Genomic DNA, 26,899 nt, shown 5'->3' with positions numbered 1-26,899 from the left:
GTTTCGTTTAGGTAAGATGGGTTCCCCGGGCTGCGGGAGGGCTCTGTGCAGCCCGCTGAGCTCCAGAGGGGCTTCTGCTTGTCCAGGAGCACTTTGGTCCGTCCCCGTAAAGGCCAAGGGCTACAGGAGTGCCTCAGCATCTCCACATCAGCAGGAAAAGGCTCGCCACCTGCCAGGGTGGGACCTCCGTGGGGATACCAAACGGCCAGCCTGCTTCGGGGGCAGCCTCGCGTGCCCCGACCCAAGGCAGGCTGCGGTGCCAGGGCTGGGAGGGAGCACAGCACAGCCCTGCCTCAGCACTGCTCCCTCATGGGTGCTTTGACTGGTGCGCAAGTGAGGCTCAAGCCAGAAAACGCATGGCTTGTCATTAAAATGGGCAAAAAATTCATCAACCCTCCTTTGCTGGAAGAAGTCTGTTCTCCTCTGTGTTACTCCCCTGTTCAAGCTCCCCGCCTTGCAAGGCACGAGAGACAAATCACACTTTAATGGTGTTTAGAGGCTGTTTATCAAAAAAAAAAAACAGAGAGAGGCACTTACACAGCCTGTCGCTTCCCAGGTAGCACGAGCAGCCTGGGAAGCAGTTGCACCCTCAAGCACGCGTGCTTTTTTTGATGGAGAGGAGGGAAATGCTCCGAGGAAAGATGGAGGTGCTCCCCAAATCCTGCACTCCTCCCCAGACAGGAGCCCGAAGCTGGGTGCAGCCCTAGTTTGTGTTGGAGGGGGGTAAAACATGGGACTCCACCCAGCAGCCCCCCAGATAATCCCCTGCGTTAGACCTGCCATTCGTGTCACACTCAAGCTCTTACCAGATCATGGCCAAAACCTTTACTACAGGAGTTATTTAAACTCTGTTATGGCACAGCTTCCTTAGAAAACCCCCAGGCAGCAACAAGCACATCTTGGCCCCAACACAGGCTCTTCTACCTGTGCCTTAAACCAGCCCAGAACCAAACAAAGCCCAAGGAGCAGAAGAAAGACACCTGCCTCCTGCTTACGGAGAGAAGGCTGCCCCAGGAGCCAGGGCTTCCCCAGTGCAGAGCACACCCAACTAACTGGTCCCAACCCCAGCCTGGCTCCCTGGGGGGTTGTAGCCCTGCGGCTCTGCCTCGTTTGCTCTCCTGCTGCCGGGGGGTGTAAAATCAGGGCTGGCAGCAGCACCCCATCTCCTTAGTGAGGGCTCTGTGCTTGGCTGCTTTCGTGGTCTCATCTTCCTTAAAACCTTGCTGTGGGAGGAGTAGAAGAAAAGCTCCTTCTCTGCTTGGATCATCCTGTCTGCTCATCTCGCTGTATGTGTTAACGGGGGGTTGCAGGCTACAGTAATTCATTAATGAGCCAGGCAGTGGGGGCTCTCCTAGCCCTGTCCTGCTGTGGGGGTTTGACTTTCTCCCCAGCTTCACACGGGTTCCCCATTTGCCCAGGAACCACTCCACTCTCCAGCAAGGCTCAGCTGCTGCTTCTGACTCTCTGCTTTCCCTCCCTGGCGAGGAGCAGACTTTTCTCTGCTGCTGAGTGCCCCTAAGTATTAGCAAATTCTGTTATAGAATATATATGTATTCCAGTGAAAATTATTCCGGAAATCATCCCCTTTACACCTGAATGAGTTACAAAATACGGGTGCGATGGAGGGAACGTGGCGAAGGGAGCAGGTCTATGAAGAACAAGGTGGACATCAGGGAGCATCCTTGCCTGGCCATACCCAACTCCTTCACCCGTGAGGTTCATTGCTGGGTGCACACAATGGCACCAGAAACTGAGCCTGGCTCTAAAAATGGATTTCCCGAATATCCCTGTCCTGCTGAGGACCTTCCCACATCCATCCCCTCCCGCTGTCACTCCTTGCTCAGGCTCTGCCTTGCAGGTCCCCAAAAGAAGCAGCCCAGGGCTGGGATCTGCCTGGAGGAGGTGGTGGAGAAGCAGCTCTTGGTGCTTCGTGAAAAATCACTGTTCCCTTTCAGGAAGGGGTGAGTTACAGGAAGCCTTGTGTACAGGACATCTCCACTTCCAGCTGACTCCTGTAGCCAGAGCTCGGAAATCCTGATTTTGGGGCAGAGCTGGTTGCACAGCGTAAATCAGCATCCCTGTCCCCGAAACCAGCCTGGCTGCGCCGAGCTACAGCACCCAAATTCCCATGGCAGGGGAAAACTCATCTCTGGGCAAAAACCACTTGCATGGAACTGTGTGTTTGGAAGAGCTCAGGTTTTCTGCTCCCAGCCTTGTTTCCCCTGGGAGCCAGCCCTTCCAATGCTGAAAGTGTGGAGGTTTGACCCGCCAGGCGTTACTTCTCTCTTCTGGGCAGCTGCCCTGAAACACCACTAACGCTGGAGAAAAGGCAAATTTCTTATGCTCTTAAAGTCACCTGAAAAAGCTTGAAAATCTTCAGCTATTAAAACTTTGGTGCTCAAAATGGCTCTTGCAGAAGGTGCTGCCAAACACCCCATCTTTGCATGCCCTGAGGACCCTGTACCCTCCACCCCCCCGTGCACACCCATCACACAGCCGGCGGCTATTTCTGCCTTAGCGCTGCGGCGAGGGCTTTAATTAAAGGAAGCCGTTTAGTTCTCTTTTTAGAGCATTAAAATTACCTCCAGATACGGCATAATGGGACCTGGTTACCTAAAAATTTCCAACTGATTCTGACTCCTTCAGAGAAGGGGTGTTATGTCTCCAGTAGTAAATGGGGGAGCAGGAGGAGCAATATGTGATTTTCTTTTTCCCCAGATCCACATGAAACTTGTGGCAGAAGAAGTTTGTCCGTGTGGGTGCAGAGGGGTTTGCTCTCCCTTTTTTTTCCCAGCAATGGCCGGAATCTGGCCAGATGCTCGTTTTCATTACAAATTGCAGCAACGCTTGTCTGTGCTGTCACTGTTTGTTCCCCGTGTGCTCCCTCCTCTAAGTCCAGCCTCGTGCAGGGTGGGAAGGAGGGATCCCACCTCCTGACCGAACACAGGAGGAATTTTGTTTATATAGGAATCACAGAATGTCAGGGGTTGGAAAGGACCTCGAAAGATCACCCAGTCCAACCCCCTGCCAGAGCAGGACCACCCAGAGCAGGTCACACAGGATCGTGTCCAGCCGGGTTTTGGATGTCTCCAGAGAAGGAGACTCCACCACCTCGCTGGGCAGCCTGTTCCAGTGCTCTGTCACCCTCACAGGGAAAAAGTTTTTCCTTATGTTAATGTGGAACCTCCTGTGCTCCAGCTTGCACCCATTGCCCCTTGTCCTGTCATTGGCCATCACCGAGAAGCGGCCAGCTCCATCCTGACACTCGCCCTTTACGTATTTATAAACATTAATGAGGTCAGACAAGCTTATATTGGAATAACCTATAGGAATAACCACAACTGTCGTACCACTGACATTTACTTACAGCTGCCTTTGGTTTTGACAGAGCAGGGATGCTCCACACACCTTCTCGAACAAAATAACTACAAAAATACTGAAACAAAGCTTTCCAGCGATGAACAAAGTTAACAAACTCTCTCCAAATGAAGCCTTGAAATACACTCGACCCAGCCTCACAAATAAATGCCCACCCCTGTGACCTGTTTTTCAGGGGCTGGGTTGCCACGATGGATGAATTGTTTGGCGCCGGGCAGGAGCAGAGCAAATACACATGGAGGAGGGCACTGGCACGCAGGGGGCAAGAGAGTGCCCGAAGCGTAGCCCCGTGGGACATCCCAGCGGGGAGCAGCAGAGTCCTTGCCCTTAAAGATCTGAGTTCTCACGCTGTTGGAGTCCACCTGGGCACCAGCGAGGGGCCGGACCCGCTTTCAGGGCAACAGTCTGCAATAAACCCTTTAGCAAGGTGGAAAACTGCCGTACAAATACAGCCAAGTGCTGCTGTCAGATTCTCAGTTGCTGTCACTGATAAAGGAGCGATACTCTACGCGGAACGTATTTAGTCTGTGCCGGAAAATAAGTTATCACCAAAGCAGAGAAGAGCAGGGTCATGATTCCAGCCTGCCCGTGTCCTCCCAGCTCAGAGGTCCTTGGGGCTGGCGGGGGAGAAAGAGCAGCAGCAAACCTCCCTGGGGGCTGTGGGACCAGGGGGGTGGGGGGAGACGCTTCCCAGCCACACAGGAGGGACGGGAGCACCTCTGCTGTCTCATTTGCACCAAGACCCTAATGCACCTCACCCTCCACCTGAGCCCCCCCCCCCCCTGTTTGGATATAACACCTGCATGTGGATATACCATTTCTTGCTGCCCTGCTTCCCGGGAGCTGCCAGCTCTGCCTGGCATCGTCACGAAAAAAAGTCAGTCTGAGGTGACCAGCGGGTTTGGGAGCTTCAGCCCATGTGAACAACACAGCCAAAGGGGCAAGCAGGGTGGGTGCTGGGTGCAGGGAGCCCACAACACCCAGCCCACCCTCGCCTCCCACTGCCGGGCTCTTCCACACCCTGCCTGGCTGGTCTCTGGCCTGGGCTACCCCAGTGCAAGGGGCAGTTTTTTATTCCCAGCGCCACTGCTGTACGGGTGAGCTCTCCAAATGCAGGGGGCTGATTTCGTCCTCGTCCCGCTCCACGCCTCCTGCTCAACTTCACCCTCTTTCAGGTTGCTCCAAGGAAACATCCAAACCCGCAAGAGCAGCAGCTCCGCTCTTAAGCCAGCTCCTGCCTGAGCACAAAGCCAGCAGCAGGAGCAGCCCACGGGGCTGGGGGCTGGCTCATGCCCTCTGCACTGTGCTGTAGAGGTCTTCTCTGGACTGTGGAGCTGACGGCACGTTGGCGTAGATCTGCTCCGGCAGGGACTCCTGCACGGTGGCATACGTAGCCTCTTTTTCCTCGTCCAAATGCTGGGAAAGGAGAGGGATAAACAAAAACCATCCTTTGCAGGGTTGCTCTAGGGCAACACCATCTGCTGGAACCTCAGCTGCTTTAAGCACCCAGGAGCAGCCGTGGGGACCAGAGAGGGAACCCACGTTATCCAGGGTCGTTTGCACCCCAGCTTGGCGTGTTCTTTTGCAGCCCCCTCCCCACCCACCCAGCCCATCCCGCTGCCCACACTGTCACCCACCCACCCCAGCTTTCTACCCACCGCCTTGAGCTCCGTGTATTCGGTCGTGGTGTTTGCCAAGCAGCGGACAGCCTCGGCGTTGCTATACAACTGGCTCTCAGCTGTGCTTGCACGGTGGTTAATGTCCGCGTAGTTCAAGGTATCGGCTCCCTGACACACGAAGAAGAGGGATAACCTCTGAAGCTCGTGCTGCTCCCCTGCCTGCAGCCCGCAGCAATGGGAACATCTCCCATCCCGCTGCCTTTCCTGATGAGAGCTGAGATGGCTGCAGGAGCACTGGGGGAAAACTTCACTTGCAGCAAGGGCTGACTCAACATTCCCCAGGGGAAATCTGGTTAATGACACCAGCCCATCCTCGAAAGCTGGCAGAAAACACTAGAAAATACTTCCCAAGCAGTGACCGAAGTGACCCAAGCAGCTACTCCGCAGCCTCCTCAGGTGCGCTTTGCTGCAGGTTCCCAAGGATGTTTCACCCAGAGAAGCAGCTCCCATGGTTGGAAAGGCTTGAAAACCTCTCAGCTCAATCCTAAATTCCCTTCCTTCCCAGGAATACTCTGTGATAGCCACACAAAATCCCTGGTCGGCTCTTTATCTTGGTGAACGGAACCCAAAGGATCCCTCCCAGCCTAAAGGGCCATGAACTTGGCCCAAGACCTCGTGCGGTTTGCCTTACTGTATGTGACACACTGCGAGTCCAGTCCATCTCTACAGCTGCTCCGGAGAGGGCTGGATGAAGCACAGATGTGGTTAGACACGGGTGAAACCGGAGGGAAAGAAATGTATTAAAAAAACCCGCGCTGCTGCTGCTGCAAATCTTGCTGTAAAGCAGGAAGGGAATCTGTTGCCCCATCAACCATCTAAACTGAAGCAGTTCTTCAAATAAAACCAGACCCCACCTGCCAGCTGGTGATGACTCCTCCCATCTCGCCCCGTCCTTCACACTGGCCTTAAACTTTGCATCAAGCCTAGCGCAAGCCAGGCCTACGCAACTGAGCACGTCTGGAGAAGCTGACGGCGCCCAGACAAACTCAAGCAGGTGCCATGCCAGGCAGCACCCATCCTGAGAGCTGCCATTCCCCACTCCCATGGGGACAGGACCCGTGGGATGGTCCCACCACCCCCTTGGGGGAAGGAGACCTCCGTGGTGGAGGTCTCAATGACAGACCCAGGAACTGGATGGATGAGGGAGGGAATAGGGGAGAAAAAAGAAATATAGAGGAAAAAACAAATAGAGCAGAAGAGAGGCTCTGGTGCAGAAACAGCACGTGTGGCAGCAACATCTTCGCTTACCCTTGCTAAAGTTCTTCTTCCTCTTCCTGGAAAGTATTACCAAAACACCAGCAGCAACCGCAAGCAAAAGAAGAACTACTATGATGGCTGGAGTGAGGATGTGCTCAACCACGTCCAAACTGCAAGAAAAACAGAGCTTCTGTTCTCACACTTTAGACTTGGGAGGAACCAGCACGAAACAGGCACACAGGGAGTGGCTGCAGGTAATGGAGCTTGCCTCGGGAGGAAGCGGGGGTGCTCAGGCCACGAGCTGGGCATGGAGCAAAGCAAAGTGAAAACAGCAGAAGAAAACGGACACTTGGGTCTCAGAGCTGCTGCATCTTCACTGTTTTGAGTATCAGCTCCTGCATCTACTTTTGCTCTGGTTTAGCTCCACCAGTTGTTGACCTTGTAACGGGCAACCAGGCAAGGTCGGTGTGCTAGCCACCCCTTGAGTGTGCTGATGGGAAGCCTCAGGTTTGCTCACTTCATGCATCACCTCCAAGAGACAGGAGAGGAGGGGAGAAGCTCTGCCGCTCCGGTCTCGTGCTTTGTCAACTATCTCCACTGGGCTGCATGTGACTACAAACCAGAACAGGACCCAGCTCAGCACTTGGTTTCCCACAAGCAAATGGTCCCTCTGAATTTTGGGGAAGGAAACGAGGTCACTGCTGCAGCCAGAAACACTTCTCACATGGCAATAAGCCACACCTTGCTTTAGCTGCAAGACAGACAGGGGACAAGGAGGGCTTTGCCAGGGCCAAATGACATGGGGTGCTGGGATTATTTTCTGTGTGGAGTGGCTGGGTAAGAGGATGAAATGCTGATCTCTAAAGATGAAAACAGGAGGTCTGACTCCTTAAGGGGGGTCTGAAGAGCCAAGAGGGTTGCAGGGGTCCAGCTGTACCAAGGAGACCTCATGGAGGGAGATGGCTGCTGCAGGCAGGAGCTGGTACTCACGGTGGAAGGTTGGAGTCTTTGTTGTGGGAGAGATTTGATCCCGGTAACACAGTTTTCCCCTGGTGAGTTGTTTGTGTGGGGACTGATACAGAGCTAGGGAGATTGTGGTGATTGGTAGTTGGGGTGTAGGGTGATGACGGGGAGAAGGAAGGAGCTGTAACAAAAAGAGGAGAGGGTCAGTCAGTCTCCCTTCCTCTATAGTGGAAAATGCTGTGGGTTTTGCAGTGAGTCACTTACCGTCACACCACGGGAAGCTGGGCCCCCTCTGCCACATCAAGAGCATGCTCCTTGTGGTGGGAGGGCTGTAATCCCCTGCCCCTGCCCCTGCCCAGGAGGCTTTATGCGGTTCCCATCCCCCGCAAAATGTGCACATGCACACGGACGCAGCAGAGTTCACCCTGCAGTAAGGGGGTCTGGGTACACCATGACCAGCCCAGTACTAGCAAAACAGCCCCATATCAGTGTCCCACCATGAGGGCAGGTCCCTGGCGAGAGGACAGAGAGGGACAGTTCCCTAAGCCGAGGGCACGGCACCCACAGGCCCTGCTGCCCCACAGCAGGAAATGGGGCAGCGCGGGGGGGTGAGGCGCTCCTTGACGTTATAAAATAAGGCAAGGAGAACACAGACAGGGTCAGCAGGATCTCATGAGAGGAGAAAACGGGGCATGAGGAGGAGGGTGGTGCATCCCAGTGATGGGGGTGGCTGACCTGGGGGCGCTGAGAAGGAGCCATGGTGAGAAATGAGCGTGGAGAATGGGTGAAGGCAGTAACTGCCACAGCAGCAGCCAGACGAGCCCTGGTGACAGAGCCTGGGGCTACCCCACACCGTATGGGCACCCACCTCCTCCACCCTGCCCCTCCCTGAAGCCCCTGCTCCCAGCACTTACAGGGGGGCACATCAACACTGGACCTGGGGGACCCGCAAGTACTGACCTGGGAACACAATCACCATCACATCATCACTCTCATCCAACTGGAATATGCCCGTTCGCACCCCGCAGCGGAACATGCCCGCGTCCCCCATGGTCAGACCCTCCACTGTCACTGTGAACTCCCGCCGTGCGCGATCGTCCCGGATGGAGAACCGGCCCCGCCGCACCTCGGGCCGCCACTCCGAGGTGATGACGATGTCAGCATCACAGGTGTGAACTCCTCCCGGTGTGCACCAGAATTTCGGTTTCCTCTCGTGGCCGGCCCGGTACGTGCAGGTCACCGAGAAGGACCCCCCCAGGACTCCTCGGACGGTGCCGGGCCCCGTCACCGCCCAGCAGCCTGCGGAGACACACGGAGCCGCGGGAGTGCTGCCGCCGCCGCCGCCGCGCCCACCCCGCCCCGCCCGTCGGGGCCGCCCGCGGAGCCGCTCCGGGGCTCGGGGGCTCCGTCCCGATCTTACCTGGCAGCAGCGCCCAGGCCAGCAGCGGCAGGAGCTCCATGGCCGCGACGGCGGGGCCCGGCGTCCTGCCGCGCCCGGTTCTTCTCCGCGGGGCCCCGCCCGCCCCCGGGACCGCCCCCGCGGCACCGCCCTCCGCGTCGGGACGAAGCGCCGGCACCCCCGGGACTGCCTGACGGCGGGGGCCGCCGGAGAGAAGAGCCGGAGGCACGGAGCAGTGGCGGAGAAGCTTTATTGCAGGCGCCGGCGGCGGCGAGAAGGGCCCAGCGGGGCCCCGGTGCTGCCCGCCTTGTCCGCGCCGTCGAACCCGAGGCGTCCCGAGGCGGAGCGACGCCGGCTGCGGCCGTGGGGTCCCCGCCGGGGGCTCAGCCGCCCCGCAGGCTGAACCAGAGCACGGCTCCGATCATGGTCAGCAGTGCCAGCACCTGCAGCCCGGCCAGTACCGGGAAGTAGCGGAAGGGGCCGGGGCCGGGGCCGGGGCCGGGGGTTCCCCGCGGAGCGTCCGTCTCCGGGGCCGGCGGCCGGTGCCGGGGGGCGGTCGGAAGGCGGGCGGGGTCCGGGACGAACGTCGGAGCTGCAAATGCGGAGAGGGGCCGGTTGCAGCGGGGGCCGACAGGGGACTGACCCACCCTCGTCCCTCTCCATCCCCCGCCCGCAGGTGCCATCTCCTCCCGCAGCCCGGCCCCGGCCCCGCAACGTGGTGGTCACCGGTGCTGTGCGGGGGGGGGGACACGTGCAGGGACTGACCTGCGGACACGATCACCTTCACATTGTCACTCTTATCCAACCGGACTACGCCCTTTCGCACCCCGCAGCGGTACGTGCCCGCGTCCCCCACGGTCAGACCCTCCACTGTCACTGTGAACTCCCGCCGTGCGCGATCGTCCCGGATGGAGAACCGGCCCCGCCGCACCTCGGGCCGCCACTCCGAGGTGATGACGATGTCAGCATCACAGGTGTGAACTCTTCCCGGTATGCACCAGAATTTCGGTTTCCTCTCGTGGCCGGCCCGGTACGTGCAGGTCACCGAGAGGGACCCCCCCAGGACTCCTCGGACGGTGCCGGGCCCCGTCACCGCCCAGCAGCCTGCGGAGACACATGGAGCCGCGGGAGTGCTGCCGCTGCCGCCGCCGCTGCCGCGCCCGCCCCGCCCCGCCCCACCCGTCGGGGCCGCCCGCGGAGCCGCTCCGGGGCTCGGGCGTTCCGTCCCGATCTTACCTGGCAGCAGCGCCCAGGCCAGCAGCGGCAGGAGCTGCATGGCCGCTCCGCGACGGCGGGGCCCGGCGTCCTGCCGCGCCCGGTTCTTCTCCGCGGGGCCCCGCCCGCCCCCGTGGCCGCCCCCGCGGCACCGCCCTCCGCGTCGGGACGAAGCGCCGGCACCCCCGGGACTGCCTGACGGCGGGGGCCGCCGAAGAGAAGAGTCGGGTGCGCGGAGCGGTGGCGGAGAAGCTTTATTGCAGCCGCCGGCGGCGGCGAGAAGGGCCCGGCGGGGCCCCGGTGCTGCCCCCCTCGTCCGCGCCGTCGAACCCGGGGCGTCCCTGGGCGGAGCGACGCCGGCTGCGGCCGTGGGGTCCCCGCCGGGGGCTCAGCCGCCCCGCAGGCTGAACCAGAGCACGGCTCCGATCATGGTCAGCAGTGCCAGCACCTGCAGCCCGGCCAGTACCGGGAAGTAGCGGAAGGGGCCGGGGCCGGGGCCGGGGCCGGGGCCGGGGGTTCCCCGCGGAGCGTCCGTCTCCGGGGCCGGCGGCCGGTGCCGGGGGGCGGTCGGAAAGCGGGCGGGGTCCGGGACGAACGTCGGAGCTGCAAGTGCGAAGAGAGGCCAGTTGCAGCGGGGGCCGACAGGGGACTGACCCGCCCTCGTCCCTCTCCATCCCCCGCCCGCAGGTGCCATCTCCTCCCGCAGCCCGGCCCCGGCCCCGCAACGTGGTGGTCACCGGTGCTGTGCGGGGGGGGGACACGTGCAGGGACTGACCTGGGGACACGATCACCGTCACATTGTCACTCTCATCCAACTGGAATATGCCCGTTCGCACCCCGCAGCGGTACGTGCCCGCGTCCCCCACGGTCAGACCCTCCACTGTCACTGTGAACTCCCGCCGTGCGCGATCGTCCCGGATGGAGAACCGGCCCCGCCGCACCTCGGGCCGCCACTCCGAGGTGATGACGATGTCAGCATCACAGGTGTGAACTCCTCCCGGTGTGCACCAGAATTTCGGTTTCCTCTCGTGGCCGGCCCGGTACGTGCAGGTCACCGAGAGGGACCCCCCCAGGACTCCCCGGACGGTGCCGGGCCCCGTCACCGCCCAGCAGCCTGCGGAGACACATGGAGCCGCGGGAGTGCTGCCGCCGCCGCCGTCGCCTCCGCCGCCGTTGCCGCTGCCGCCGCCGCTGCCGCCGCCGCCGCCGCTGCCGCGCCCGCCCCGCCCCGCCCGTCGGGGCCGCCCGCGGAGCCGCTCCGGGGCTCGGGGGTTCCGTCCCGATCTTACCTGGCAGCAGCGCCCAGGCCAGCAGCGGCAGGAGCTGCATGGGAGGCTGGCAGCCCTCCTGCCCCTCACGCTCCTTCTTCAAGGTATCTCCGGGGCTTTGCTTACTCTTCTGCCTGCTGTACCAAACCCCTTGCTGCTGGAGGTTTAGCAAGTCTCTGGGGTTGCTTGTTTCCTCTGATCTTAGCTAATTTCCTCCCGCCCACTGTCCCCCGAGCCTTGCTGCCCGGCTCCTGCCCCTGCTCCATCTGCTGTCCAGGGGCTCCCCGTTGGGTCGCCTGCACGACCCCCACGGCGCAGTGCAGTACTACCTCTCCCTGCCTTGCTGCTGCTGCCTCTGTGGCCGGGCAGGGCACCCAGTGGGGGGGGAGGGGGGGGCTCTGCCTCTCGAGGGGTGCCTCAGCCCTGCCCAGGGACCCCCTGAGCCTCAAACATGCTCCCAGGTTGGGCAGCGAGGGTGGTGCAGTGCTTCTGCATGGGCACCCTGTCCCCACCGTGGGGAATGCAGGGGGGAGCCCCAGCCTCCTGTCCCTGTGCAGCTGGATGTGAGCACCTGTCCCCGCTGCCCTGGCCAGCATGGCCCCCTAGGCTGTCCCCAGCACAGCCCCTCTGCGGGTCAGTAGCCCTGTGCCCAGTGCCTCTGCAGGTTTCCCCCCTGTCCCCATCCCTTGTCCCCTGGAAGTACTAGACCCCCTTAGCGTCCTCCCTCCCACCCATCAGTGACTTGCTGAGCCTGCGCTGGGTTGGGCAAAGCCTTCAGAAGAAGCTCCTAGGGGTGAGGAAGGATTTGGGGACAGTTGGGGACAGGCAGGACAAATGTAGCCTAGGCACAGGGACCAGGCCCGGGCTGGGTGTCACACTGTCTTCCTCCTACAGCTGTGGGCTGGTCTTGGCTTGGCCAAACCCTCACGCACAGACCTGCTGCCGGTACCATCGCAGCTCTGGCCTTAGCGAAGGCAAGGGCACAGCTTTATTGCCAGTGGTTGGTTCTAGTTTAGCAGTGCAGAGGGTGCTCTTTGGTGGAAACACAACTGAGTTGTCCCTGTCCCTGACTGTCCCTGTCCCTGAACCCTGGCTCTCTGTGAGCGAAGTGTCCCTGCCCTGAGCATCACTCGGGCCAGGCTCTGAGCTGCCGGGGGTCCCTGTGCAGTTGCTCCCAGGTCCCTTCCCCTCCAGTGAACAACCTGGGAGCCCTGTGGTTCTCCGTGGCTTTGCCTTGGAGCTGCCACCTCCATCCCTTCCACACATGGTGGCTCTGGGACAGGGCTGTCCCCACCTGAGAGTGCCAGGAGCTGTCTCTGGATGGGGCACCCTGGGGATGGGAGGTCTCACCCGCTGCCCTGGTGCCCCCTTCTTGGAGCTTCCCCCTCCCGCTTGTTCTCTCTGGAGGTGGCACCAGCCAGGCCCAGGAAGATGAGGCCCTTCGAACACACCACACAAGAAACAAGGAGTTGGGACCCCAGCGGGTGGAAGCACAGCCCTGGCCCCTGCGCTCCCGGTGGGCTCCCAGCACCTTCCCAGCAGGAACAGGCAGTGGAGCGGCAGGGAGAGCGAGGTGCAGGACACACGGCTGGGCTCCCGAGCTCTCTCCGTCTTGGGTAGCCAAACTGGTGCATCTGCAGCAGAGGTTTTGCCACGTGGGGCTGGAGTGGCTGTGAGTTCCTGGTTCATGCCTGCTCCTGGCACTTTGGCCATTTCAGTTCCTCAAACAAAGCTGAGGAGAAACAACTCCCCTTTCTGAGGGGATGCCTGTGAAGCTGGCTGTGCTGTGAAATGTGGGACATGGCGTAGCCCCGAGGAGGATGGAGGTGGCCACGCTGCTCTCGCTGACGTGGCTGCTGATGCCAGCTACCCTGTGGGACACAAGCACACGTAAGGAGCAGGGTTTCAGCAGTGTGCCAGCGCCCGCTTTTTGGAGATACAGAACCTGGAAAATAATAGGAGAAATGAAAAAAAGGAGCCCACAGCGCAGCTGGGTGCAATGTGAGCTTCTCTCCTGTGTTGAGGGTGGAAAGTTGCTGTAGTGCGGGAGACAGTTGTGGGAGGGCACTGTTCTGCTCTGCTCAGCTGGAGATGGGCATTTGGTTGCACTGGGCAGGGCTGGCAGGGCTGAGGGCTCCTCTCCATGTGGCAGGGCTCAGCCGGGCCATGGTGAATCGGGCACTTGCGTGGCCCCCTGTGACCCCATGTCCCCCCCAGCCATGCCACAGCATGTCCCCGCACGGGCCCACACATCAGCATCGGCAGCCACCAGCGCCCCAGGCAGTGCCGACACCGAAGGAGGGAGCAGATGGACAGACAGACAGACAGGCACCTGCAGGATACCCAGGCTTTATTGCAAAATTGTCTTCGGTTGTCAGCTCCAGCTCAGCAGACACAAGCCCTCCGTGCCCCAAACCCTCCCCTCTCCAGCACAGAGGCTGCCAGGAGGGGCCGAGGCTTCACAGGGGGAGAAGCACTTGGAGCCGAGCAGCTCCTGGCGTGGGGGGGCTGTGATGGGTGGCGCAGCCCCAGCAGGGTGCGGGGCAAGGGGGCAGGAGGGTGTCCCTGCGGCCCTGAGGTGGGGGCAGGAGGGCAGCCCAGTGCCCCGGTGCTGCCAACCTCCTCGAAGAGCTGTAGGTTTTCCCGGTTGCGGCTTCTGCGACGGCTTCTCACCCAGGTGGCCCCACACACCAGGGCCAGCGCCACGGGCACCTTCAAGCTGAGGAGAAGCAGCAGGTGGGTGATGCTAAGCTGGGACCTGGGTAGGAGAAAGGAGATGATGCTAGAGCTTGAGTAGGGTCTGGGCAATGATGATGGGGACTGGAGTGCTTGCATGTCTGCCAGTCACCCCACTTGCCCCTGAGATGCTCCTTGGGGCTGCTGCAACTGGGCAGACCCAGGGCTGGGGGATGCGTGCAGGGAAAAAGGTGTTTAGGGCAGGGGATGTTGCTGGGGGCTTGCCCAGACCCTGAGCCCTGACTCACAGCACTGGAGGCTCTCCACAGCCCGTGGGGCACAGGGGGTTGGTGGCTGCTGGGCTCACGTCGCTGCTTTCAATTGTGGTTGAAACAGCTGTGAAGAAAACACAGATTTAGAGTGAAGTGGAGACCCCCCCTCCACTCCATCCTGCCCCCTGTGCTGGGCGTCTCTGCCATGAGACTTTGGCCACGGAGGTGCAGGAGGTGGAGATGGGGGTCTCTGAGCAATGCACCGGGCACTGAGGAGGAACAAAAAGGGGGTTTTACTGGGAGGGACTGGGAACCCCAAAGGATAGGCTTATGGAAGCAGAGACACTGAATGGGAGCAAGGGAGAGGCTCTGCTCTGCACGAAGCTCCGTACAGCCTGCTCCATCCCTTGTCCAAATTTGCACTGGGGCAGCCTCCAGCACGTCTTGGTGCCTGCAAGGAGCTTGCTCCCACTTTGGCAACTGCTGTGTTCCCCTGGCTGCGGAGGCCCTGTCCCCAGCGCTGTGACCCAAGTGATGGGCTCCATCACATCCCTGCTTTGTTCCCAACCTGGCTTTACCTGCAGAGACCGTCACCTTGGTGGTGTGCCACAGGCTGAACCACAGTCTCCTCCTCACCCCGCAGGAGTACCAGCCCGCATCCCCTGGCGTGACATAGCCCAGCGTCACCATAAGCGAGTGTGCCGTGTGGTTGTCCCTGATGGACACGCTGCCCTGCATCACTGTCACCTCCGAGCCGTCCGTTTGGGCGATGTAGGTGAAGCACAACCAGAGGAAGCTCGGGCGGCACCAGTACTTGGAGTAGAGCTCATAGCCCGGCTTGTAGCCGCAGGACACTGTCAGCAAGCCACCCTGCTTGGCCGTCACCTGCGCAGGGCCCATCATTGCCCAGCCACCTGCGGGGGACAGGGAGAGATGCTGCAAGCAGGTACTGGCATTGCCTCGGGGAACCGGGAGGGATCTGAGCCTGGGGTGCTCGGGGCCACCCTGTCCCAAGGGAGGCTGTGTCCCTGCACCCACTGCGCCAGGGAGAGGTGCCAAGATGAGATGTCCCCAGCCGTTAAAAAAAGAGCCCCTGCCAAGCATGTGTGCTATTAAATGAGCAAAAGCCCTCATTTTCAGGGTTCATGTGACAGCAATAAATACATAGCTCAGAGATCACCCTCTGTAGCCATCCGCTGGCCACAAGGAAAGGACGGCGTCAGCTGGGCTCTTGCCATGACCGTGGTGGGCTGCCTGGGTTGGCTCTGTCCCAGCCTTTCCGCGGCTCTGCCAGAGCCTGTGGGCTGGGAACTGCCTGAGCTGTGCTCCCGCGTCTCACCTGGGAAAAGGGTCCAAACGAGGAAAATCCTCATTTTCCAGCTTCTCGCTCCTGATGCAGATTTTTCCCCGTGGTTATTTGTGTACACCCTGCAGGATGGAGCCAGGTTCACACACACCCAGGTGTCCCAGGAGTTTCCCAAGACTCTTTCTCCCGTCACATTCTTGGGCAGTGTTTGCCCACGGACCCTGAATGTCTCTTTAAAGGCAGTTGCTTCTTCCCCTTTGCCCTGGACCATGACTCACCCTGCCTTTGCTCTGAAACACTCACCCAGTTCCCAGTAAAACACCAAAATGCAGTGAGTTCCTCCTCCACGAAGCCTGTCCTAGCGGAGAATACAGCCCTTCCCCGTGCACAGAGCCCAAAGGGCTTCGGGGGGCTTTGCAGGGGGGCCAGGCCAGAGCGGGGGTCTGGGGACTGGGGCAGGGTGAATGCCAGTTAGCCCCTGTGGATGGACCTGTTGGGACTGCCAGGCTGCTCTCCTGGTCATGATGGACTGGGATGATGGACAGCAATGATGGACTGGGATGATGGACAGCCATCCCTGCTGCACTGCTGCTCGCCAGCTCCCGAGCTGGCTGCCAGTGCAAGCTGGGCTGCTTTTGTTTGTTTCCCCCATCATTTCCCTCCCCCCAAAATGACTTTTTTTGGCACAGCTGTAGGTTTTGAGTCACAATGCTGTTTTTCTCCTGAAAGTAAATGTTTCCACTGAAAGTTTCAGAAACCCGAACACAAAAAGCAAAGCCGCTTCCCTGGCAGCTGCCTTGCCAATGGATTTCTTCTTCAATGCCTCTTGGAAAGAGCAGAAAGCACAAACTCGCGGCCCTGCTGGAAGCTGAGACTGCTCCTTCCCATCCCCTCCCTGTCCCCTCACCATGGCAGGAGGAAGCGCTGAGTTTTCCTTCTGATTATCAGAAGGAAACCCATTCATTTCTAGCAAACTGGGTGACCCAGCTGTGAACTGAGTCGCTGCAAATAGCAGCAAGATCTAAATTCAAGAAGTGGCTGGAAATTGCAAACCTGCTTTCTGCTGATCAACCCTCCTGGGAAGGCTGGGCAGCCAGGGCTCCAGCCGCCTCCCCAGCCGCTCTCATCTTCCTTCCTTTAGGTGTCGATTCCCATTATTCCCTCCTAACACAGCCCCAGTAGGACTGGGGTGCCACAGAGAGCCCCAAAGGGGATGACAGCAGCAAAGTGGCTCTGTGGGCACACCAGATTGTCCCTCTTCCCCTCCAGATGGAGTCCTTGCAGAGGAATTTCTGGGTTGGATTTATCTGAACCCAAACCAATCCATTTGCTGCTGAGCTGGGAAACCATCCCGCTCCTCAGGCTGTGCAGACTTGAGGCCATGGTGATGGGATCCTTTGGCTCCATCGGTGCCCGACATGGAGCCCATGCCCCTGGGGGGTTCAGCAGCCCCGGCCCCTTGGTGCCAGTGGGAGCCAGAGCATCGCCAGCACAGTCAGAGCCTGTCCTCACCTGGGAGAAGGATCCAGCCCCAGCCCGGCAATATCCCCATTGTCCTGCTTTGCTCTGGAGATCCAGGAGCATCAGCCTCCCTCCTGTACAGGGCAGCGAGTGGGAGACAGCTGCTGTGTGCTCTCGGCTCCTTTCACTGCTTTTTTGCTCGTGCAAGAGGTGATGGCGAAGGGTGGTGCTCTGCTGCCGGGTTACATCTATCTGGCTGGGCTTTGCCTTGGGGCTGGGAGTGTTCTGCTGCAGGCGAAAAGCTGCCGAGATGCTTTTTGCAGACTGGCACATGTGAAGCACACCAGGGAGGGTGGGCAGCTGCAGAAATGGGATGTTGGCCCCCCTGCACCCCACTTGGTGGCAGGGTGTAGGAGAGAAGGAGGTCTTCACCCTAAATGGCTGCTGCAGAGAGATGCCGGAGCCCATGAGATGAGCAGAGCTTCCAACACCAAAATGGGGCAAAACCAGCACAGGACCTTTAATCTTTGCTTGATCTTTGCAGAGCCTGTGTTGGGTGCTGGAAGCTGCATGTCCTGGTGCTCCCCCTCAGCTGGGCTAAGGGGTGATGCCGGGATGGATGCAGTGCGGGAGAATAACGGAAGATTGGTGGGGAAGATTGTAAACAAGCTCAAGTGACTTGCAGCTGGGTTGTCGAAAACCAGATATACCACACTAAATGTTTAGTTCTGTGTGCTTGACAAGTAGAACATCTGTGTTCAGATAACGTAGGCCTGTGACGGACTCAGAGGCACCGTATCTAACACGCTTGGGATTCCTGCCCTGCTGTGGGAAAGATCAAAGCACAGTGGAAAAATACGCCTGCTAAATCCCTGATATAGCAGGTGTAAAGCAGCAGTGCTGGTAGCTTTTTGCTCTCTCACAGGACCGAGCTCTGAGGTGCCTGCGTCCCCACTTGTGTGCCTCCACCCAGCTGCTGCTGCAGAGAACCCCCTGGATCCTGAGGTAACGAGAATAAATTTATCTTTGCACTTCACCAGTGTTGCTCCTGGATCCTGCCTGGGTTGGTTCACACATGCAGCCTCCTGGGCACCCGGAGGGAGCCAGCTCAGCCACTGAGCTGTGTTTCAGCTGAGAGGGACATGCGATGCCCTGCATTTGGGGTGCGGGTGCCTGGCCCCAGCCCCTGGGCTCTGCTGGGTTCTGCCACACTGAGCTGGTTTGGGGAGAAGTGGGAGATGTGAGGCACAGGGAGAGGGAGGAATGGGAGTGATCCGGACATCGCCTGGAGCTGCCACGTGGCGCCGAGGGCTGTGACTGGGTGGCTGGGGGTTGGCTCTGCCAGCGGTAGTGCTGGGACAGAGAGGATGGGACGATGTGGGGCTGCGTCACTGGAGCAGGTCCCCGTGCTCCCATTCCCCGTTCAGCACCGGAGCTTCTTGCAGATGACGAGACTTGGGTTACCCTCAGGAGCAAATGGCACCCAGATCTCCCCACTTCTTTTTCTTTCCATCCTTGTGGTTTTTCTTCCTTTTTCTAAAACTGCTGCGTAAGTTTCCATTTCGCAGCAGGGTGGTTATATTTGGGTAGATGACGAGACCTACCCAGACAGGGGCTTTTCCTTCCGCAGCTCCCCCACCTGGGATACGCAGCTGAAATCCTGACGTCTGCATGGGATCTGGGGGAGCAGGATGGGACGCCGTGCAGCCAGGCTCCCACGGGAGCTTCCCTCCAGCTCACCCTGTCCTTTGACCCCTTTGCTCTGTGCAAAGACCGAGAGCGAAGAGATTGAGGCACCAAGTGAAAATGAAGAAGCAGAAGTCTGAGGGCTGTGTGGAAACAGGCGTGACCGCACCGGCCACAGCACCGTGCCCTTCCTGGGCCACCTCAGAGTCACTGGGGCCAGAGAAGGCATGAAGCTCAAGCCTCTGACCAAACACCAACCTCCCCTGCCTCCCCACGTAATCCTTGTTGCTCAGCACAAGAAACAAGCACAGCATACCCTGGTCCCCTGCAGCCTGGACTGGGGATGCTGGACTTTTAACCCCTAGTTGGAGGATATTTCAAACACATCCCAAATCTTCTGATCTCATTTCATTTAATAGCCACATGGCAGGGTGGGGATAAAGAGTGCTGCTGGCCCGATGGCATGCATGTCACGCTGTGGGACCCCGTGGCACACTGGGGTCTGCGGTCTCGTGCGGTACGGAGGGATGGGGTTTGCTTCTGCAGGATACAGGGGATCTCAACGGGAGAGGCAGAGAAAGCTCGGGCAGCAGTGGGGAAACACACCTTGGATGAAGACAGAGCTGCAGGGGGTGTCTGTTCCCAGGCACGGGGCTTTCTGGCAGTGAGGGGCCAAGTGTGGAGCCACTCAGTGCATGTTCATGTAGATTGTCTGCAGTTCTAGAGCTCTGGAAACTGAAACTTGGTCTGTCTTTTCAAAGTCCTGAAGTGGGGAAGAAGCACAAAGATTTGGGGCACTTTGCAGATCTGCCTATGCTAGAGCACCAAAAGCTCATGTCTGTTCCTACAGGGTTTGTGAGCTGCTGCCTGGGACAGGCTGTTAAAGGGAAGGGAAAGGCTAGTGTGGGGAAAGGAGTGTGACCCCAAAGTGGGGCAGCTCCTTCTTGGTGCACCTCAAAGCAAGGTGCAGATCCTCCTTGCTGCAGGGCAGGGAGCAAGGAGCACCCATGGGGTAACTTGCCGTGTGCCCCGGGAGCTACCCCAGCCCCCTTTACCTGCCACTGGACTGGGCTGTTCTCATAGTCATCCTCAGGTGAGCTGAACTCCCACTCCCTGTTCATGTAGATGTTATTGGAAGCGTCTGCTTGCTCCCAGCTTGTAGTGACCTGGAGGGGACAAGGTGTGTTGAGGACAAGGGAGTCTCTGGACAGTGGCTCCCTTGTGATGGAGCCATCACAAGACCTTCATCCCACCACCCTCCCACCTGTGGTAGCTGGAGGTCCTTGTCCCTCTTCCTCTCTATGGCCTGGGCTGCTGAGGGGAGAGCAAGAGAAATGGCTCAGACCGAAACGAAGCTTGCTTTGCTGAAGGGGAGCATTTTGAGGGATTCTGAGCTCTTCCCCATAGGTGCCCACACCGGCTCCTGTGCAACCTCAGGTCTGGCCTGACTTTGCCAAGAGCCCCCAGGACCAGGGGGCTCAGTGGGTTGGAGTCCTGGGGAGGGGTCCAGCCTGGTTTTCTCCCCAAGCCCTGCTCACCCCTAGGGCAGGAGTGGGAGGGCAGCCCATGGTGTGCTGGGGTGGGGGGATGGGTGCTGGGGGGCAGCATGGGGACCCCTGCAGCCACCCTGCAGAGAAGGGCCACATCTTGGGCCCCCAGATCACTGGTACCTCTGTGCTTCTCCAACGATGCTCTTCTCATCCTATGGCAGATGATGATGCCCGAAATCAGCACCAGTGCAGCGAAGGATGTCAGGACCAGGACAAGCAGGTTTGGGGTGCTAGGAGGGGAGAAAAGGTGTTACTGCCCTTCTGTGCTTCCCCCTGTGCAGCCCCATGCCCAGGGGAGGGCTTTTGTGCCTGTATTTAGCACAACCCCTCGGGGGTATGAGACTCCTTGGTCTGGCAAGGATGTTTCAAGGATTTCTCCTGGGTTTCCTGGCCAGGGGTCCGTGTACAGGTACACGCAGTGTCTGGCCACCTTGGCATGAGTGAATTGCACAGATTCACCCCCCATCTCCATGGACAAGTGCCCAGATGTGGCACACAGCTGCCTCGGGTGTCAGGGTCCCCATCAGCCCTGCAGGAGCCGGGCAAAGACCCTGGGATCCCCAACCAGTGCAGCCCTATGGCATGCAGGGGTACAGCAGCTCCCTTAGCATCACATTTCACTTTCTCCTGAAATGCCCTGCTGGCCCCAAAGACCTGTGGGCAGGCTGGAGCTAGACCCTGCATCCTTGGACTGCCTGGCCCTTGGGCTGGGGACAGTCCTTCTCCTCCCTGGTGGCCCTGGCACTCACCCAGCCTGAGGGCTTCTGGATTTTGGTGTGGACATGGTGTTTTCCAGCTCCAGGGGAGTCCATGGGAAGGTGGGAGGAGATGTGGCCTCTTCCCACTGTGTTGTGAAGAGGTCATAGTGTGTTGTCTCGGGCACTGTGGTGTAAAGAGATGGGAAGCAAAGTGCCGTGGTGCGTGATTCTGGGCTGTGGCTGAGGTTGGTGACTGGGGGCTTTGTGGCCCCAGAGGCTGCGGGTGGGGAGGTGATGCGGGATGGCTGGCAAATGCCCAGCATGGCCCCAGGGGGCCTGTGTGCACCACAGGAGTGAGGGGGGGCATGATAGAGGGTCACCAAAGTCAGCTGGGGGGGGGATTTCTTCCATCCTTGGCTCTCCCCATCCTCCCTCCCAAGCCTCCCCTCTCCATTCCCTCTGCCCCTCCAGCCTCCATCAAAGCAGAACGGCCATTCCAGGCACTTACCTGGGAGAACAGACACCATGACACGGAACATGGGATCATACCAGGCTACCTGGATCCCACACCAGTACTGATCCGCATCTTCCACTCTCAGGTTCTCCATGGTCACCACGAACACGAGCTGAGTGGGGTCGTCTCGCAGGGACACCCTGTCCCCCCATGCCTCGTCCCCTGGGGCCGTGGTCTGAACGAGGATGGAGCAGGAAAGCCAGCTGCTGCCCCTGCACCAGTACTTATTGGCATCCACCATCTCCGGCTCGTACTCGCAGGGTACCTCCACGGAGCCCCCTGGGAAGCCGCTCACCTCCGTGGGGCCCTGCAGAGCCCAGCATCCTGCAGGGACAGAGGCCATGCCAGCCTGCGGGCAAGTACAAGCCCATGCACAAGCCCTCTGCCTGTCCCCAGCCCGTTGCCCGTACCCCTGCCACGTGAGCTGCTTTGTGCTACCCTTGGAAAACCTCTCCTGCAGCCAGCGGGGCTGAAGCCCAGGGGTCTGGGTTTGAGGTGGGGGGGGGTGGCTATGCAGGGCCAGGGGCTGAGGGGGGAACTGCTTGGTCTCTCTTTGCCTCCTTGTGAAACCGCAGTGCCTGGAAATCCACTTCTACTTCTGCCAGTGGGCTCTTCCAAGAAAAGCTGCCCCTCCAGCTCTGGGCACAGCAGTAACCCCCAGGCTCTCCTAGGGCCAGGTTTAAAAGAAAAGAAGAAATGCCGAATATTGCCCTCAACTCTGCAGCCCCCTTGGAAGCGTCACTTCTGCCCTTCCCCAAAACCAAACCCCTCTGGGATGCTGCTGCCCACCCCAAAGCATTTGGGTTTCTGTTAAAGCCATCTCTCCCAGCAAGCGCAAGGTTGCAAGCCCACCCTGCCTGCCCTGCCCACCCTGCCCACTGCTGTCATGGCACAGGGCAGGGGGGGTCACAGGATTTGCAGGCTCCCCGCAGCCTTCCTCAGGGTGTTTTTAGGGATCTGTGAATTGGAAAAGCTTGCTAGCCTATGCGTGGGATTGAAATAATTAAGCAGTTCTTCTTGGCAGAGGGGTAAGTAGAGAAGAAATACATCTGTGAGGCATTTCTGACATGGATTTTGGAAGTTCAGTGCAGCCCCAATGAGCCTTTACCTGTTCCCATCAACATGAAAAGATCCTTTTCTCACCTGGGAGAAGAATCCAGGTCCAAATGATGAGCTTTTCTCCCATCCCACTCGCCAGGCGTCTGTGGGCTCAGCCCTCACTCCCTGGAGCTACATGTCTTGAGGCACTGGCCACCCTCGGAGGGGCCCTTCACTGCCATGGTGCCACTCCTCGGCTTCCTGTCCTGGTTTCACTTCTGCTCCTTCTCTAGCTCCAGGCAGTGCATACGGCTGCTCCTCTGGGCCAGGGACACCCGCACCAACCCCTTCTTTCCGAACTCGCTCGGCCCGAGTCACAGCTTCACCCTTGCCAGCAGCTCCTGTGGCTGGGGAGCTGAGAAGGGGGTCGGAAGCAGGGGCATGGCTTAGGCAAGACCTCGAGAAGCTAAACTCAGCATTCACTTTCTGTTTGAGAGTTTCAGGGCTGACAAAAAATTAAGTTCCGCTTTTCAAAGGAAAAAAACAAATGCTGAAGAGGAGAAATATGCCGAGGGTGGCCAAATCACTATAGGCCATTGGCCCCTGCTCTGCTCCCGCTGGTACCCGTGTACTGGGCTGCTCTGGGCTGCGTGCATGAGGAGCAGCAGCTGGAGGAGCTGGGGTTTAGTTTCCATCTGCCCCGGGGTCTGTGCTGCCTGGAGCTGGCACTGGTGTGACCGGGAATGTGGACACAGGGGTGGGAGAGCCGCTCACCTGTGAGACTGGCGTGTGGCTGATGGTACACGAGAGCTGCTAACGTACAGCAGCACCGAGCTGTGGGGTGCGGCAGAGGACAGAGCTCTTCGAAACACAAACACGAAAGTGTCAACTCACCTGGGAACCCGTCAGGCAGGAGAGGCAGACACCAAGCCACCCTGCAAGGGTTTTTGCATGCACACCGGAGAGGTGTGGGAGATGCATCCCTGCCACTGCCCGGCAAAGCCAAGTGAGCCCTTCCCACCCTTCCCTCAGGGCAGGAGGAGGACTGGGAGAAGCAGCTCAGAGGTGGAGGCTCTGGCTGGAACACAGGGAAGGTGCCTGCAAAGGCATTTGCTGGCTGGAGATTTTGAGGGCAGCTTGGTTACCTGAAAGCAGCCAAAAGCACTTCTTCAAAGAGCCACTTTGGTAGAGAGTCTGGGAGGATTTTCCAAGCCACATCCATGTTATTGCCATCAGGTGAGAGGTATCGTTTCCCATTCTCTTTCTCTGTTTCAGTTTTGGTGTCTGGGCAGGATGAGCAGCTGCCCAGCCCAGCACATGGTCTGGGGCCCCCAGCACAGACCAAGGCCGGTTCCTCCCCATCAACACAGTCCCCAGGACCATGTTAACTCTCCAGAGGGTTCCTGCCTCTGTTGCAGTGGCTGAAGGCAGGGCTTCTTCCTGCCACTAAGAACACTGGAGTGATTTACAGCCTCCCAGCATCGACATGGGGTTTTACTCTGATATTTCTCCTTTCAGCTGTTGGGTGAAGGAGCCCTGGCTGCAGCGGGGTTGCTGGGTGGGAGTTGTCAATGAGGGTTTTGCTCTGGCTCAGCACCTCAGCCCCAAACATCCTCAGCAGCCTGTGAACGTGCTCCTGGAGGGGAAGAGCAAGATGTGAGCAGGCAGGAGCGAGGAGCCCCAGAGCACTGACATGAGAGGTTCTGTCAGACAAGGGGCCGCGATACTTACCCCAATTAAAGTGCGTGTCAGGTTGAAAGTGATGAAACCAGAAAGGGAGTGGAGCAATTCAGACAGAAGCCAATGCAGCAGAGCGTGGTGCAGAGCCACGCTGCCTGGTCCCCTGCAGAAATGGAGAGAGCCCTGCGCAGAGCCCCCCCCAACATCCCACCCTCCAGCTGGGGCACCGGGGTGGGTGCTGGGGTGCTGCAAGCACCCCATGGGGGAATGAATAAAAGCAGTCACCTGCAGAGGAGGCTGCAGTGAAGGGTAGGGGAAAGCAGCGGGCTCTGCACCAGTGTCCTTGTGGGGCAGCTGTGGCTGGGAAGACGCTGCCCTCCCCGCCATGGGGCCCTGATGGGGAGAGTCCTGCCCTGCTCTTGAGCCGAGATCCTCTCTCTTTCAGCAGCAAGTGGCTCGGGAAACACGAGGCAAGGCTATTCTGTAAGAGAAATGTTGCTGAAACACTTCTCAGCCATCCCCGTGATGCATCCCGACAAGAACAAATCAGTTCGTCTTTTCATCTCAGCCACACTTGGAGCTGGAGCAAGCACTCGTGTGCGGCTCAGTAGCCACGCAGCGGGCAAAGTGGCCCCGGCAGCGGCAGAGCGATGGCTGGTGACGGGAACAGGGCAGCGGGAGATGAGCTGACACCTGCGCTCCCGCAGCCCCTGCCCAGCAGAAACAGGACACGGAGCAACACGATCAGACGCTGGGTTTGCCCGCGCTCTGGAGAGATTCTAGGTCAGCGTTTAGTCTCTGGTGGTGGCGTTAGAAAAAAAAAAAAAAAAGGCTCAAAGCCCTCCTGGGACAGGCGGTAGTTGAATCAATCAGTGCTTGCCTGCCCCGCCCCCCCCCCCCCCCCCGTCAATGCATAGCCCCCCACCGACAGATCTTCCCCAGCTCCCCATCCCACCTTACTACTCACTGCCACAGCCGAGCCTTTCCAGAGTCCTCCTCTGCTCTGAGCTTCAAAGACATCTCCAACCGAGTCTGTTATTTAATCTAGGGCCTTTGAAAAACAATCCGGATGTTTCAGACTGTGCTTTCATGGGCAGATTTGGCAACTTTGGTGGAATTGTCCTTAGGAGATAAGGCTGATTACAATAATTGCTAATGCAGTTCCTTTAGTGCTGGCTGATTGAGCACGCACTGTCTGATCTCTCCCTTCTGCTGCCATCTCAGATAACCAAGATAAGCCCAGATCATTCCCAGATCTCCTGACTTAGCAAAGCTAGTAAAAAGGAGAAATCCTTGCAGACTCGGTAGTGGTGGAGGGTTTACTTTTGGCTGTGCCTTAGGCTGGACTCCTCAACCAGAAAGGGCTAAGGCAGGGGTTAATTATTGCAATGAAATTAAGAAAGCAAAATTCAACAGATTCAGAAGACGAAATTCTGACTCCTCCCATGTTTACAGGGAAGGAATGACTTCGGTGGGGCTCAGCTCTCCCCGCAAAAGTGTTGTACAGGCCATTCGCAGAGATACCACAGTGTGTTATTGGGGTTGGGCAGCCATGAGCAGGAGTGGGTGAGAAGCAGAGTAAAACAGAAACTCCTGATCTGGATTTAAGTCTTCCACTGTTACAGCAATACTTCTCAGGGCAAATAGACAAGTAATTAAGCTGTTGGAGATAGAGTCTACCAGCAAATGAGACCAAACAATGGAGCTAAGTTGCAGGTTCATTTGAAATCACTCCTGCAGTTTGCAGGTCATTTCCTCTGATTTCATTGCTCTGCACTGATTTCAGCTGGTCAGCACTTGCTCGGGGCTATAAACTGCTTGCTGGCTCCCAGGTACCTCTGCTGGGGTCTGGGGGAGGCTGGGAGAGCAAGTGGTTTGCTTTGGATGGTGGGGAAGAGACATTCATTGGTGTGTGAGGGGAGGAGGATGATGCAGGTGTCAGGCTGCTGGGCTCTGATAAAGCTGCTGATATCACTTATCTGTAATGGGTCAGGTCGCCCAGAGCAATAAAAGCAGTCTAAAGCCCTTGGAGTGCTGCCAGGCTGTGCTGGTGCCTGTCTTTTGCCAGCAATCTGTGTTGTCTCATTAGGCTGCATTACACTTGGCGATATCATGATAGACAGGAAAACTGTCTTCCTCCTGAGCGCTGCAGGGCCAAATGTGTCTCTGGTGTAACACCAGTGTCTGTGGTAGGAAAGAGGAATTTGGCTCTGTGAGGCTCTCCTTGCTCAGCAGCAGTCTTTGCTGCTCTCCTTCGTGACCTGGAAAACGGAGACAAATGTTGCTGGAGCTGAGATGGGTCAGAGGATGCACTTTGAGCCCAGAGCCCCTCCTGCAGCAGCGACTGCCTGCTCCACAGGCAAGCAGGGCTGGAGCCTCAGACCCAGTGGTGCATTGGCAGCTTCCTTTCCTCTTCACTGGGGATTAAGCTCATCACACACCCTGGAGAGGTTTGTCTGAGCGCCAGCACAGCTTGGGTGTCCAGGGTGGAGCCATAGTGTACCCATGGCAGATCTGGGTCTGGACCCAGCAAGCAGCTCCGTTGGGGGCCATACCCCTGCTCTTTGGGGTGCTGAGGCAGGAGAAGGCTGGACACTCACTCAAGACCTGTTAGCATGAGGTCTCCATCCTCAAGGGACCATTACAGCACTGGGACACTCATGGAACGGACTGTGCTGACACCCATGGGCTTTTTGCAAGTTTTTGGTGTATTTAAGAGGACAGAGAGTTGCCTTGGCTTTGTTGAAGTCCCCCTGAGGTTTGTTTCTCTTGTCTTCCTGGTGTAGAGTGTGTGCACTGTGTTGAACCATGATGCTGTGAATTATCTGATCCAGACACTGTGGCTCATGATATTGTTTATTTCTGTGCTGCTGTTCGTCTTCCAGTGCTTGAGAGCAATGGGTGGTCTGGGTGTAGGTT

The 26,899-nt window shown here is 58.7% G+C and overlaps 5 protein-coding genes across 5 annotated transcripts; all 5 read right to left on the bottom strand.

The window, feature by feature from the left end:
- Positions 1-4,364: 4,364 nt before the first annotated feature.
- Positions 4,365-8,677, bottom strand: LOC104348530 (uncharacterized). Its single transcript, XM_086473638.1, has 7 exons — positions 8,638-8,677; positions 8,178-8,516; positions 7,245-7,398; positions 6,306-6,424; positions 5,689-5,741; positions 5,037-5,165; positions 4,365-4,794 (listed from the first exon to the last, which is right to left on the bottom strand). Exons 1-7 carry the CDS (start codon positions 8,675-8,677, stop codon positions 4,666-4,668), a joined length of 963 nt encoding a protein of 320 aa, XP_086329764.1. The 3' UTR covers positions 4,365-4,665.
- A 322-nt stretch (positions 8,678-8,999) lies between these two features.
- LOC147414456 (CMRF35-like molecule 6) lies at positions 9,000-9,892 on the bottom strand. The gene is made up of 3 exons (XM_086473540.1): positions 9,853-9,892; positions 9,382-9,720; positions 9,000-9,208 (listed from the first exon to the last, which is right to left on the bottom strand). The coding sequence occupies exons 1-3, from the start codon at positions 9,890-9,892 to the stop codon at positions 9,000-9,002; spliced, it is 588 nt and encodes a 195-aa protein (XP_086329666.1).
- Positions 9,893-10,219: 327 nt separating this feature from the next.
- On the bottom strand, positions 10,220-11,160 carry LOC147414455 (CMRF35-like molecule 6). Its single transcript, XM_086473539.1, has 3 exons — positions 11,121-11,160; positions 10,607-10,945; positions 10,220-10,434 (listed from the first exon to the last, which is right to left on the bottom strand). Exons 1-3 carry the CDS (start codon positions 11,158-11,160, stop codon positions 10,220-10,222), a joined length of 594 nt encoding a protein of 197 aa, XP_086329665.1.
- A 1,285-nt stretch (positions 11,161-12,445) lies between these two features.
- On the bottom strand, positions 12,446-15,459 carry LOC104345671 (CMRF35-like molecule 2). Its single transcript, XM_009950204.2, has 7 exons — positions 15,387-15,459; positions 14,626-14,961; positions 14,084-14,171; positions 13,719-13,857; positions 13,083-13,135; positions 12,847-12,970; positions 12,446-12,538 (listed from the first exon to the last, which is right to left on the bottom strand). Exons 1-7 carry the CDS (start codon positions 15,418-15,420, stop codon positions 12,446-12,448), a joined length of 867 nt encoding a protein of 288 aa, XP_009948506.2. The 5' UTR covers positions 15,421-15,459.
- A 3,729-nt stretch (positions 15,460-19,188) lies between these two features.
- On the bottom strand, positions 19,189-25,000 carry LOC104345670 (uncharacterized). The gene is made up of 11 exons (XM_086473538.1): positions 24,962-25,000; positions 24,555-24,690; positions 23,446-23,584; positions 23,075-23,161; positions 22,537-22,715; positions 21,257-21,586; positions 20,800-20,932; positions 20,171-20,280; positions 19,765-19,814; positions 19,556-19,666; positions 19,189-19,263 (listed from the first exon to the last, which is right to left on the bottom strand). The coding sequence occupies exons 1-11, from the start codon at positions 24,998-25,000 to the stop codon at positions 19,189-19,191; spliced, it is 1,389 nt and encodes a 462-aa protein (XP_086329664.1).
- Positions 25,001-26,899: the final 1,899 nt, after the last annotated feature.

This window comes from Leptosomus discolor, chromosome 15 (genome assembly GCF_034619465.1).
Source record: "Leptosomus discolor isolate bLepDis1 chromosome 15, bLepDis1.hap2, whole genome shotgun sequence".
Taxonomy (NCBI): domain Eukaryota; kingdom Metazoa; phylum Chordata; class Aves; order Leptosomiformes; family Leptosomidae; genus Leptosomus; species Leptosomus discolor.
Note: the sequence above shows the minus strand (reverse complement) of the source record. Positions and strands in the feature narration are given on the sequence as shown.